General features: G+C 36.9%; 3 protein-coding genes across 3 annotated transcripts; 2 read left to right on the top strand and 1 right to left on the bottom strand.

Moving 5' to 3' along the window:
• Positions 1–2,011: 2,011 nt before the first annotated feature.
• Positions 2,012–5,028, top strand: LOC117615113 (protein FAR1-RELATED SEQUENCE 6-like). Its single transcript, XM_034344119.1, has 2 exons — positions 2,012–2,150; positions 2,968–5,028. The coding sequence occupies exon 2, from the start codon at positions 2,968–2,970 to the stop codon at positions 4,972–4,974; it is 2,007 nt and encodes a 668-aa protein (XP_034200010.1). The 5' UTR covers positions 2,012–2,150; the 3' UTR covers positions 4,975–5,028.
• A 492-nt stretch (positions 5,029–5,520) lies between these two features.
• LOC117615114 (vesicle-associated membrane protein 711) lies at positions 5,521–7,443 on the bottom strand. The gene is made up of 4 exons (XM_034344120.1): positions 6,977–7,443; positions 6,701–6,891; positions 6,434–6,597; positions 5,521–5,915 (listed from the first exon to the last, which is right to left on the bottom strand). The coding sequence occupies exons 1-4, from the start codon at positions 7,191–7,193 to the stop codon at positions 5,825–5,827; spliced, it is 663 nt and encodes a 220-aa protein (XP_034200011.1). The 5' UTR covers positions 7,194–7,443; the 3' UTR covers positions 5,521–5,824.
• Positions 7,444–10,366: 2,923 nt separating this feature from the next.
• Positions 10,367–11,123, top strand: LOC117615057 (putative lipid-binding protein AIR1). Its single transcript, XM_034344051.1, has one exon. The coding sequence runs from the start codon at positions 10,470–10,472 to the stop codon at positions 10,857–10,859; it is 390 nt and encodes a 129-aa protein (XP_034199942.1). The 5' UTR covers positions 10,367–10,469; the 3' UTR covers positions 10,860–11,123.
• The last annotated feature ends 2,131 nt before the right edge of the window (positions 11,124–13,254 follow it).

Genomic DNA, 13,254 nt, shown 5'->3' with positions numbered 1-13,254 from the left:
AGTTTACCTGCGCCTCCCCTCTCCCTTCCCCTTCCCTTTTTTTTCCTTTTTTGTGGTAATTTTTTTCCTAGTTTTGCGTCTCTGAGGTTTGGCGGGTTATAATCCTCTGCATCCTGGTGTTATATCGTTACGTGAAAACGAGGTTTGTCGCTTTGTCTCGGCCGTTGATCTGGCGACGTAGGTGCACGTGCTATGGGACCCGCAGAGGTCGTGGCCCCAACTGGGGAGTTATGGCATCACGTGCTTCGGGAAGATCCGCTGTGGCCTGGGCTGTTCGTCTTCTGCTGGGATAGGGCCACGTCTGCAATACCAAAAGTTTTGGACCAATAATATTCATGGGTCGCATGATTCTAATGATTTTGCCGCTTTTTTTAGCATTGCGTTTCTTTTTTTCTTTTCTTTTTTCTACAAATACTAGGGAGCTTTCCTTTACCGTGTAACGTACTTTGAGATTTGGTGTGCCAACTAATTACTTACACAGTTTGCCCTTAGTGCTTATTTATAAGCTAAAATGTTATTTGCAAAATTAAAATTGCAGATCTAATTTAGGTCAGAGAACAGTGCACTTCGTTTTCGACCTCCTGTATTAAATTTAAATTAATTAAAATATTTTTAGATTATCGTTTGTACTAAAATCAAGACTTACTATTAACCTCGTCTTATATTCTTATTCTTTAATCTTTTGATGTATTTATTGTTTGTGATAAAAGGATAAAACTTTGGAAGATTAAACCATTATTTTTTGGTGCAATGGTTTAATAATCTTTGATGTTAATGCATATATAACTTCGTGATCATGGTATAAGACATAGCTTATAACCTTTTTAATTTGGGATTATAATTTTGTATTTGAGATTCCCAAATAATCGATCAACAATCATATATATATTTCTTAAGAATCGAATTCTTCAAAATGATAATGTAACTCAATATAAAAAAATACAAAAATAAATTGACATCTGCTTCAAACCTAATTTAATTTCAACCTTTATATAAACAATTTTCCGCACATATCATATTCATTTCTGTATCTTAATATGAGCTATTTACACTAACTCTCCTATGGAGTTTGGTGTTTTCACAAAAATCCATGAGATTTAAGAAATTACACGAATACCCCTTCAAGTTTCAAATTATTTTCATAAACCACTTTTTGTTGATTGTTTTGTCCAAAAAGACCAATGATCATTTGGTTTTGAAATTAAAATACTCTATACTTATATAATGAGGGGTGCTACCCATATAAATTGTCTTCAACATTAAAACATATAATATTTCACCAAGGAGTGCGAGTAGAAGTTATAAATGTCGCCACTCACAACTCAAGATTCTTCAATGCGGGTTTCGATGTGGAATATAATAGAGCATGTGAATGCTTACAATTAGAGAAAAACTTAGTCGTCACGGATTCATACTCATTTGCTGTTTTTTTTCTCATTGATTGTACACTTAAGGAAATATAGAGAGAAAGAAAGGGAGTATGAGTTTGTGAGATGCAAGCTTTTATCCATAGTTGAGTGTTTGAAAAGCCTTTCACAAATCACATTATTTTCGATCTTAACGCAACAAAAAATCAATAACTAATCGAATATTTAAAATTAAAATGAAAAGAAAATTATTATTCACACTCTAAATAAGTCATCATATATACTTTTCTTTATTCACTCACTCGTTTATTGAATTGATATAAAATGAAGACACAAAGTTTTTGGATAAGTGAATAATAGCTATATAAAAATATAAAAATAAATTTTTTTTTTGGCCATGAGGCTAAAAAAAACTTCGATTGATTATAAAATCAATATCCTGTGGATTGCATTTCCAAGTACATTGTCAAACATAAAAATCTGGTGTTTATTTTATTTTATGAAAGAGTTTTAAACTATGAAAGGATGTCAAAATGTTTATTTTATTTGTTCTACAAATCTTCTAAAAAAGAAAATAGGAAAACCCTAGAGAAAACAGTATAACTGTATAATAACGTTGAGCCCACGTGTCAGCTCGCAGGATCGATAGATTTGTGGAAGGTCCGTAATCCCCAGTGTGACTCGCACTTTTCCTTCAGCAACAGCCAACTCGGAGCCCTGACTCAGCCCCAATTCCTCTGACAGTTCATTACCCGCCTCGCCGATCCGACCCGGTAAATCGCTGTAAGATCGCCTAAGCCCTCACTCTATCATCCTCAATTTTATGTGTTTCTGCATTAAATAATGGGTTAAATGGATAGTTTTGACCTTCGACTTCGATTAGTAAATTGTTTGGATTCCGAGAAAAGGTGGGAAAGTAAAAGAAGTTAAATTGCGAACCTGTTTGGGCCTGAAATAGTGTTTAATCCGTTTGGTAGGTTAGAAAAGCAAAAGGGTTAATTTTGCGTTAACCTCTAGCGCTTTTTCTCTCTAAGTAAGCGCCAAAGGAAGCAAATTCAACGAAAGAACACGTCTTTCATTTTTTTTTCTTTTACCATTTTTTCCCCATTAACAAGCTCTGGATTGTCCATTTGATTGTGGAATTGTGAATTGGTAAATCTTTGTTGTGGAGTTGTGTTAAGTAGTTTGAGTGTATGAAGGGTTTTAGCCTTTTTACCTTGAAGATTTCTGGAAATACTTGCTTGAAAAATTAGTTCAAAGTGATGATCTTTTCACCATGTTACAATATTTGATTTTACTGTATTTCACAGGGGTTAAAAACTAGTTACCCTTTAGTTTCTTTACCACCTTTCCTACTGAGAGGGGTGGTAACATACTAAACTCACACACATTACACAAATGATAGGACTCGAACCCATGAGCTTTCCTGGAGAGCATTTGCTTCAAACCACTACACTAGTTTTTGGAAGAAGAGGACAATTGTTGTTTTTTGGATCATTGTCAAACTTTTGACAAATGAATCAACATTTGTTGGAAAAGTATCTTAAAATTTTTAAAAGTTTTTGTAAAAATTCTTGTCTTCTTATGTTTGCCATTTCAGATGGAAGAAGTTTGTCTCAATAGTGAGCCAGTATTTGAGGAAGGTGATGAGTATGAGTTAGAGGGAGACTTCACTGAGCATGACAATGTAACTGGGGAAACACAAAGAAGAAAGGACCCCACAGCACCCACAGTGGGTTTGGAGTTCGATTCTTTTGATGAAGCCTATGATTTTTATAATATCTATGGCAAAGAACAGGGCTTTGGCATCAGAGTAAGCAACTCATGGTTCAGGTCAAAGAGAAAAGAGCGGTATCGAGCAAAGTTGAGTTGCAGCAGTGCAGGTTTTAAGAAAAAGAGTGAAGCCAATAATCCAAGACCAGAAACAAGAACCGGTTGTCCTGCCATGGTAGTTATCCGACTGGTGGACTCGAAAAGGTGGAGAATAGTTGAAGTAGAGCTTGAACACAACCATCAGGTGAGTCCACAAATCAAAAGGTTCTACAAGTCACATAAGAAAATGATCCTTGCTGCCAAAAGCGCGCAACCGCTGCCAGAGCCGGTGACAGAAATTCATACGATCAAGCTGTACCGAACGCCTGTTATGGATGTTGGGAGCAATGGATACTCAAATTTTACTGAAAGTGAAGGTTTGAATTCTATTGATCTCTTTAAGCACTTGGAACTTAAAGAAGGAGATGCTCATGCAGTTTACAACTACTTTTGCCGCATGAAATTGATGAACCCTAATTTCTATTATTTGATGGATCTTGATGATGACGGACACCTGAGGAATGTGTTCTGGGCGGATGCCAGGTCCAGGGCTGCATATGGCTACTTCTGTGACACAGTTGCAATAGATACAACATGCTTGTCAAACAAGTATGAAATCCCCCTGATTTCATTTGTTGGTGTTAACCATCACGGGCAATCTGTGTTGTTAGGCTGTGGTTTCCTTGGCCATGAGTCAGTAGAAAATTTTGTTTGGATGCTCAGGGCATGGCTTAAATGCATGCTAGGGCAGCCACCGCAAGTTTTGATTACTGATCAATGCAAGCCCTTGCAAATTGCAGTGTCTGAGGTTATCCCAAATGCTCGGCATTGCTATTGTTTGTGGTATATCATGCAGAAAGTTCCGGAGAAGTTGGGAGGACTGAAGGGCTATGAAGCAATCAAGAGACAATTGCACAAATCAGTCTATAATTCATTGAAAATAGCTGAGTTTGAAACTTCGTGGGCGGAAATGGTAAAGTGTCATGAACTGGGAGAGAATAGATGGCTTCAGATATTGTATGAAGATCGGCAAATGTGGGTTCCAGTTTACTTGAAAGACACATTTTTTTCCGGAATGATCCCCATCCAAGAAAACGAGAGCTTAACTGCATTTTTTGATGGTTATGTACATAAACATACGTCGTTTAAGGAATTCGTCGATAAGTACGATCTAGCTCTACATAGGAAGCGCATGAAAGAGGTGGTGGCAGATCTGGAGTCAAGAAGTTCAAGCTTTGAACTGAAGACAAAATGTAATTTTGAAGTGCAGCTATGTAAGGTATATACAAGGGAGATTTTCAAGAGGTTCCAGTTGGAGGTTGAGGGGATGTACTCCTGCTTCAACACGAGGCAGGTGAGTGTGAATGGCCCTATAATAACCTACATAGTCAAAGAACGAGTTGAAGTTGAAGGAAAGGAGAAGGAAGTCAGATGCTATGAGGTTTTGTACGAAACAACACAAGTCGATATCCGATGCATCTGCAGTTTGTTCAACTACAAAGGTTACCTATGCAGGCATGCATTAAACGTTCTCAACTATAGCGGCGTGGAAGAAGTCCCATCGCGCTACATTCTGTCGCGGTGGAGAAAAGATTTCAAGTGCAGGTATCTTCTGCATCATGGCTCCAGTAATATTGATGTGTATAACCCAGTGTACTGGCATAATCATCTTTATAAACTCGCCCTTCCGGTTGCGGAAGAAGGGGCACAATCTGAAGAACATTATAAGACTACCTTGCAAGCATTGGAGGAGTTGTTAAACAAGTTTCATCTTGTAGAGGATACCCTAGTGTAACATAGAACAATATATATTACTTAAATGTATACAAAGATCTCTCTCTCTCTCTCTCTCAATGAATCCTTTTATCCTTCTTTCTGACTAAGGCAATAGAATTAACTCTGTGACTAAGAAACTGTTCTTAGCATTCGTGGACAGCACGTGCCAACTAATAGGTAGACGAAGTCCAGAAGCTTTTTGTTCACTGATTCAATTTAGATAAGGCCTGCCAACCCAGAGAAATCCAAGCATACAAGTTATCAAATAAAAGCTCTTCTGATCTGAGTGCATTTAGAACCGCAGAAGTAACAAAATTCATTCTCTATGTTTCATTCTTGACTTTCTAATCTCCCTCATATTTAGCTGCTGCTTTGCCTACTCAAAAATAAATATGAGACTCTGCACAATAATAATGCACATCAATACGGGCAACAGACTTGAGTAAAAAGTTACAGCCGATTACTGTACAGACGTGGAAGATAGGCAAAACCAAGAAGAAGATATCACCCATGTGTCTCACAAGTTGCAGTTTGTCGATGAACATAAATTAAGCTCTTCGGACAATTAGTCAAAATTCACAATCGAATAAAACAATTAGATAAATGAGACCAGCCACAAATATAAACTCATCAAGCCACGGTTTTAAGAAACATACAACCTTTTGGCCAAAAAAGAAAAACAAACATACAACCGGAACCAGTTCAAAACTCCCACGGGCTAACACACACAACTGAGCCATTTCAAATCACATAGAAATGACACTCTGACACAACTTACAACAGTGGAAGTTTAAATAGAAGAATCCCATATACCCAGAAGAGGAGGAATATGAAGAGGAAGCACATTCCAATCTACTTGTTTCTCACTATCACTTCAAGCAGGAGGGTAGTGCAAGGCCATGGCAAACAAAAGCCAGCACAACATAAATTATCACCAGCACAAGGAATATCAATGCAACCCTGCAAGATTCAAAGCATCTGGTAAGTGAGGGCATGCAAGTAATGCATTTGCATAATCATAATTACACGAAGGAAAATACTCTCATGCCAGACAATCTAAACAATAAACCGTGGTTTGAATACGTAGTTGAATTGACTTGACAGTCTACAAATGGAACACACCATACTGTCTGACATAAAAACATTACCATTATATAAAACGCTCTTTCCATAAAATCTGACCCAGTCTGTGTTTGAATACCTAGTTGAATTAACAGTCTAGCAAAGTAACATGCACAAACTTGTGGTTTGAATTTGCTGTTGAATTGACACTCTAGCAACATAATATGCACAAACTGCGGTTTGAATACATAGTTGAATTGACACTCTAGCCTAATGTATGCCACACTGTCTGACACGAAAACATTACCCATTACATAAAACGAGAATCTTACAAATCATAATTTAAAATTTCAAAAAAAATTTGTAATTTCGAAGTTACTCTTTGAGCAATTGAGATTTGAGTTCAGAAACCATACGTGAGCTTGACATTTCTCCACCACACAGTGCTTCTGAAACGGCGAGCTTGCTTTCTAAATCGGAAGGTATTCCCTTGCATATTAGCAGTTTTATCAACCAGCAATTCCAAGCGATCCCCTCTTTCTAAAACTTTGTCAATGTTCTCAATCATCACATTTCGCACCTACAAATTCAAAACAATGAAACAGAAATTGAAAATACATTCAAAAACAAAATCGGATCCATAATTGAACCTAATAAATTAGTGACAAAGTTTAAACATTTACCTGGCTCATTTCACCTTTCAGGCGATTGATCCTATCGGCATTAGGATCATTAGAGTAGTATTCCATCTGCTGGCTCAAAACCCTAGAAAACTCATCGTTCATGCCGTATGCCTGAGCCGAATGAACAGCGCGGCCATAGGTCCTGACGAATCTCTGATGAATGTCTTCGAGGAAAGCGAAAGGCATTCTCCCTGCACAAAAAAGATCAAAAATTGAAAATTTGAGGAGGGAAATTGGGGGAATTGGAGGGAAGGCATTGATGAAACGACGACGTACGGGCGGCGGTCTCGTCGGCCATACAGAGGACGGTGAGGCCATCGGTGCGCTTGACGTGGAAGATGTAGCGATCCTGAGAGTAGGAGACGTGGGTGTCGCTGTTGCCGGGAATTTTCTCGAGGATTTGTCTGGAGATTGTGCTCGCGTTCGTCGACGTGGCGCTGAACTCCGCCAGCACCACCGATCCCCGCGCTACCAGCGCGTACAGTATCGCCATCTCCCCACCCACCAGCCACCACCAAGATCAGCTCAAATCCCCCCCTCTCTCTCTCTCTCTCTCTCTCTCTCTCTCTGTGTAAACAATTACAGTGAGCTCGTGGTGATGGCGACCGACTTTTCCGCTTTTGGTTCAGTATGACCTCAAATCAAGCCTTATTGAATCTTCGAATATGAAAGTTGAGAGCGCTCTCTCTCTCTCTGTAATTTTATTTTTTTTTGGGGTCAGAAAATGGGTGAAATTATTGTTTGTAGTGTTGGCCTATTGGATTGGTATAAAACTGAAATACAACGAAACGATAATTGGGCGACATGTGGAATGGGTCTTTGTCAAATACATGGCCGACATGTGGATTGGAGGTTTACGGTCGATGTCTACCGTTGATGCAAGCGAGTCCTACAACGCATCAACAGTTAACATCCACTTATGCGAATGTTAAACAATTGTAGCTAGCATATTTCTACATTGACTATCAATTGGAGTAAGTCCCTCATCTAATTACGCGTGATAACTTTTTCATATAATAAAATTTAAATAATTAAGAATAACAAAATAATATTATCTCATCAACATACAATTACAAGTTGTTCTCCTCAATACGGGATTAAAGATTAACAATTTTACAGTTCGAAGTTTTTAATTTATTTATCAACAGTTGCTAAATATAGTTGTCCATTCCTATATGGGTGGACTGTATATTGAAGTGAGCCATCCAATGTGGAGAAGTTTCCTTCCAGGGCGCGTTGGATTTCATGCGACATGATGTGTACAATAATTTTTCTATAATATTGGATGGATGATTCCAACTTCAAATTGCCCATGCGCTATTATTAAGAGAATATTGCTCCAAATTGTTCAAACTTCAAATTATTCAAATACTAATTAAACTTTGATTATTCACACATCTAGAAAATTAAATTAAATTTTAACGGAGTAATTATTGACACTCCAAAAAAATCATCATACAATACTCACTTTATAAAAACATGAAAAATAAATTACAATTGAAGAAGTGTATGATGCGCCAATAACGATTCTCAATTCTTTTTATCCACCTGTAATATATTTTCCAGAAATGTTTAAACAGAAAAAAAAAAAAAAAAAAAAAAAAAAAAAAAAAAAAAAAAAAAGGAGGAAGGTGCTAATAGCTATAACAAAAGGCAAGGAAGCTTCGGCTAGCTACAAGTACAATGCCATTTGTGTATATATATATTTTTAAAGGAAACAAAATAGTTTTAAATTTTGAAGTGTTTGGGCGGCCAGCGCTGGTGGTTGACGACTTGAGTGGCCCATATCCAAAGCACAACGAAGGCGGGTTTTGTGATGGTCCCACGCGTGTGTGTGTGATCTGTGATGTGCCCGCCTTAAATATCAAAAACAAAAACCCGCCAACCAACGTAAATGGTCTCTTTAACACAGTACAGATATTTCTGGGATTTTTATTTGAATTGCTATATGTCCCATGTCTTTGGAAGCATAAATTCATCACTATCTTATGTAATCAAACTATAAATCAACTAAATGGATCATGTCTAATTTCTTAATGTATAGTTGCAAGGGACTTGCAGTTCGAGTGTTAATAGTTCTCTGTACTCTTGGAGTAGTGTGTTCGAATCCCTCCACTCCCTCAATATCGCTTGCATCAAAAATTAATACACGAAAAAAAAATATTTTTGACTGCTACTGATATGTGCAACCCTTATTTATATATCTTTCCTCATGTGGTGTCATATGTAAGGAGGAAGATACCAATATAGGGTCCATATACCTGGCATGTAAAGCCCAATTCAACTTCATTTTCATGAATCGGCTCATATTTTCTAGGTTTCCTTACCCATCCCAAATCATAAGGAAAATTTTATTCCAGCTTGTCTCGTCCTAGTCCACATTCAAAAGCTGGTTGTGCGAATTATTATTATTATTATTATTTTTGCAATTTAGGCTTATACTCTCTATATAATCAATGAGGTGAGAAGGTAGAGGGGGCCAAGGCCACTTAAGGTCGCCCCAAAATGTGAATCAGAGTCATGTAAGTTTCCTCCCTCCTTGATACACATCTTTGTACATAACATACCAAATATCTGATAACATATCTTCTTCAGTGGTTGACATGATCCCTTTTCAAAAGTTCAAAGAAGTTCATAGGTTTCGGCCCCCAAAAAAAGAAAAAGAAAAAAGTGTTCGCATGTATCTTCTGGTGAAGGCCTATATTTGATCAGATTCAGAGCTATGGAATTGTCCAAACTCCTTTGTAAGAATTGGGACCCAAAATTAACATCGCTTGGCCCAGAAGATAGTAGCCTTGGGCAGGCTTGGGCCTAGCAAACAGTAGGTTGGGTTATTAAAAGCCCCACCACACAATGTCTGCTCCTATTTTTGGTGTTGTATTGTAAACTTTAAAACCATACGGAGAGGATGATCGAACTTGGGTTCATGGAAGCTGACATATTATATTGATCAACTAACTTAATCTACATTATTTTTGTCTGAATATCCGATCCTTGTTAGAGAATCGTGCAATTTACATGTAAATCCAACTATAATTTCAAATGTACATCAACTCTTTACCACATTGGCTGAAACTGAAATCTGGATTATTTTCTGTACAGAAAAAAAGTGGGGCTCTATTGCCTTTTTTTTGAAAAAATTTCCAACAGTAGCCCCCAGCCTGCGACAATTGTGTCCATCCCATGTGAACCTAGCCACATTGCCTTCAATTATTGACATAAGAATATCCCAATAGACAAGAAAATGAAACGACCAAAAAGCCAAATGGGCCTTTTCATCTTTGTCACAACCCACAAGCTGGAACCCATTTACTGATCATGCATCCACAACAATTGCTTTCAATGACTAACTTAAGGTAATTTTTCTGCAGCACCCCAAAATAGGTTTTGCTATTGGCATGCAATTGTTCCTCTTTTCCTATTTTTTCAATTTAATTTTTTTAGTTTAATTTGTTTTACCCTTTTATGGGATGTACATTGTACATGCAGAGCCTCACATTATTTGTTACCAGAAAAGCATTGAACATGTAATATGTAGAAAATTGGCAGCAGAGGGAACAGAGATTCTGAGAAATGAACAATTTTTTTTTATATTAGTGGAACAAAAAAAAAACATACTTCTCTTCCTCACAAGCATACAAAAAATTACTGCCGTACATTATCATCCATTTTCATTTCTCTTCCACTCAATCAGATTCTCAAACATGAACCTCACAATCTGCCTTTAAAATAGAGGCACCCTTCATCAAACCCTTAAACCACTTCAGCCATGGCTTCCAACAAGCAGCTCTCTGCAACCATTCTCATCTTTTCAATCCTTTTCTACTCATCAACATTCTCTCTTGCTTGCAACACCTGCAAGCCTCACCCCAAGCCTCCCGCACCAGCACCCCAACCTGAAACTTGCCCAAAAGACACATTGAAGTTGGGGGTTTGTCTGGATCTTCTAGGACTTGTTAACCTTCCAGTTGGGACCCCTCCTACAAGCAAATGCTGTGCATTGCTTGAAGGCTTGGCTGATTTGGAAGCTGCCCTTTGTCTCTGCACTGTCATCAAGGCCAATGTGCTAGGGCTTGTCAACTTGGAAGTGCCAGTTGCATTGAGTTTGCTAGTTAGTGCTTGCCAAAAATCAGTGCCCCCTGGTTTCAAATGTGAATGAGAATTACAAGCTCTTAGTACTATTTAAAATTGTGCTGCATTAGATTGTTAGGATGTGTGAGGTACAGTGTTGTTGTTGTATGTTGCTAATGGTTCCAATGTTGGTTTTTTATGCCCTTTATCTTGCCTTGTTTGTTCCAATTTCTAGAACAAGGAAATTAATTAATTAATTAATAGTCTTGTAGGGCAATGCCCAATTTGTAATAATAAGCAGACAAGCCTGTTTGCCTGTTTTCCTTTATTGTTATATAATTGTTGTTGTTTATGTAATTTGTTGCTATGAATTATGCATTTTAGCTGCTGCTTTAAATCGCTTTGTATCAGCATATATGAGCTTAGTCAAGTTGGCAAGAGCATATGTGCTCTCCACTCTATAGCTGAGTTCTAATTCCCCTCCCAACACACGCTTCTGCGCCTGCAAGAGACTTTTTTTATAAAAAGATTTTAAATTTATTTTAGAATTAAAAAAGATAATGGGTAGTTGTGTTCCAAAAAAATAGGATCAATTATCTGATTTTTCTTTTAATTTTTTTTTAATATGAAAAAGTATGAATTAACCATATTATCCATATTTAATTAATAATTTCAATTCTTAATGTTTGCATTAACTAATGGCATTTTTTGGTATTTTAAATGTTTCACAATTTTTTGTCTTTTGCTTTATATATATAGATATGAGATATATATATATATATATATATAGATTATTGCTGGTATAAAATAAAAAAACTATGTTGTAACATGGGATGTTTTTTTTTTATATACATATTAATTAGTTCAATGGATGAGAATTGAAAATTTGATTCGAAAGAAATCTGAACATGAAATCTTGCCCGGATCCCAATATAAAATTGGACATTAAGTCTGGTACGATTGCATAGCAACCAATACAAGAAAATCCAATTCTGGCTATAAATGGCCCTAACTTCCATGCCTGTCAAGCTACAAAAGAACCATCATCCATTTATATCTGAAAGAAGAGCAAATATGAGAAAAGCAAACCTCAGAAGCTTTTCTTTTGAACCTTCTTTTCTAGTAAGTTCTCTTTTGGGATTTTAAAACTATTCCCTACAACCTACTCAAGAAGAAAAGGAACTTCGAAGGGTTAATCATATTCTTCATCACACATGACCAAAAAATTGGGATGTTTGAGAAAACTAACATCCCTAACATCACAGCTGGTTTATATATCTATACATGAAAAATACTATTCATCTCAAGTTTTCTTTTATGATTTTTGGTAGTACGTAATATCTTATATGAAAATCCACGTGGAACGCATTCTCGAAATACTTTATGAATGTTGTGATGCACGTGGAATGCATTCTCGAAACACTTTCTAAATATCGCGAGCCACGTGGAACACATGGTTGAACCACTTATCTTTGCATTTATGTACTACTAATCGGCGTGAATAACAAGGTCACTAATAAATTGATTAAGCAAAACAAATGCACCTTTTCCCAAAACATTTCATAAAATGAGGGATAGAGTGGATATTGCATTCAGTGTTATAGTTTTAGATATGGCTATTTCCATGCATCTTTTCTAGCATAGTGATACTGATGGCACATAGAAATAGACTTATAGAGATCTGATATTGAAAATTCAGTCTGGAAAGTGAACATAAAAGCATCATCAAAAGCTCTTTCTCCTCCCTAAGTTAATCAATATAATTAGTTACTGATTCAATCAGCTGCTTTTGATTAAGAATGACCAAAATGGCAGTGCCAAGTGGTGGGTCCAAATTGTGTTTGGTGCTGATGTGCTAGAATGTAATTGGTAGATCATCAGAAAATACTGACATTTTGTTCTATAAATAACCTCTCAGTTCATCAATCACCTACATGCCTCCATTTTTTTCCATTTCCTTCTTCAAAATCAGAATAAGCATCAGATGCTATGCTAGAATTGAGAAATCATGTATCCCATGAATCATAAGTTGAAGTTTTCGATGTGTGTACAGATGATCCTCCTTGTGATTTTCCACAGCTTTCTTGAACGTCTGTGCCCTTTCAGGAACTATCAGATAATTTTCATGCAGTTCCAATAGCACAAAAACAGTTCAAGAAAGCTGTGAAACACCACTGGCAGGATCTGAATTGGTCATAAAAAGATTCTCATCTTCCTTCTACAGCTCTCTCTCTCTCTCTCTCTCTCTCTCTCTCTCTGCCCTTCAATGGTCACTACTTTGCCACTGCAATTCTGAAAGAAAATCCTCTTTCTAGCTCTATAAAATGTAAGCTTCTGTGTTAGCCCTTTTCTCCTTTTACCCCTTTTCATGCAGGTGGTTTAAATTGCAAGATCTTGAACAGTTAGTCACAGAATTAGATTGCAAGCAATTAAGAAACATATGATCAGGGAATTTGTAAAAATTTCTGTCTAGTTTTTTTTTT

Source organism: Prunus dulcis, chromosome 1 (assembly GCF_902201215.1).
Source record: "Prunus dulcis chromosome 1, ALMONDv2, whole genome shotgun sequence".
NCBI classification, from domain to species: Eukaryota; Viridiplantae; Streptophyta; class Magnoliopsida; order Rosales; family Rosaceae; genus Prunus; species Prunus dulcis.
The sequence above is the reverse complement of the archived record's forward strand: the minus strand, read 5'-3'. Positions and strand labels throughout refer to the sequence as shown.

Bases quoted from the DNA above. Each gene is read 5' to 3' on its own strand.
- LOC117615113 (XM_034344119.1), top strand. From the start codon at position 2,968: ATGGAAGAAGTTTGTCTCAATAGTGAGCCAGTATTTGAGGAAGGTGAT.
- LOC117615114 (XM_034344120.1), bottom strand. From the start codon at position 7,193: ATGGCGATACTGTACGCGCTGGTAGCGCGGGGATCGGTGGTGCTGGCG. The intron at 6,892-6,976 runs GTACGTCGTCGT...TTTTTTGTGCAG, and splicing joins GGCCGACGAGACCGCCGCCC to GGAGAATGCCTTTCGCTTTC. The intron at 6,598-6,700 runs GTAAATGTTTAA...TTGAATTTGTAG, and splicing joins TGAAAGGTGAAATGAGCCAG to GTGCGAAATGTGATGATTGA.
- LOC117615057 (XM_034344051.1), top strand. From the start codon at position 10,470: ATGGCTTCCAACAAGCAGCTCTCTGCAACCATTCTCATCTTTTCAATC.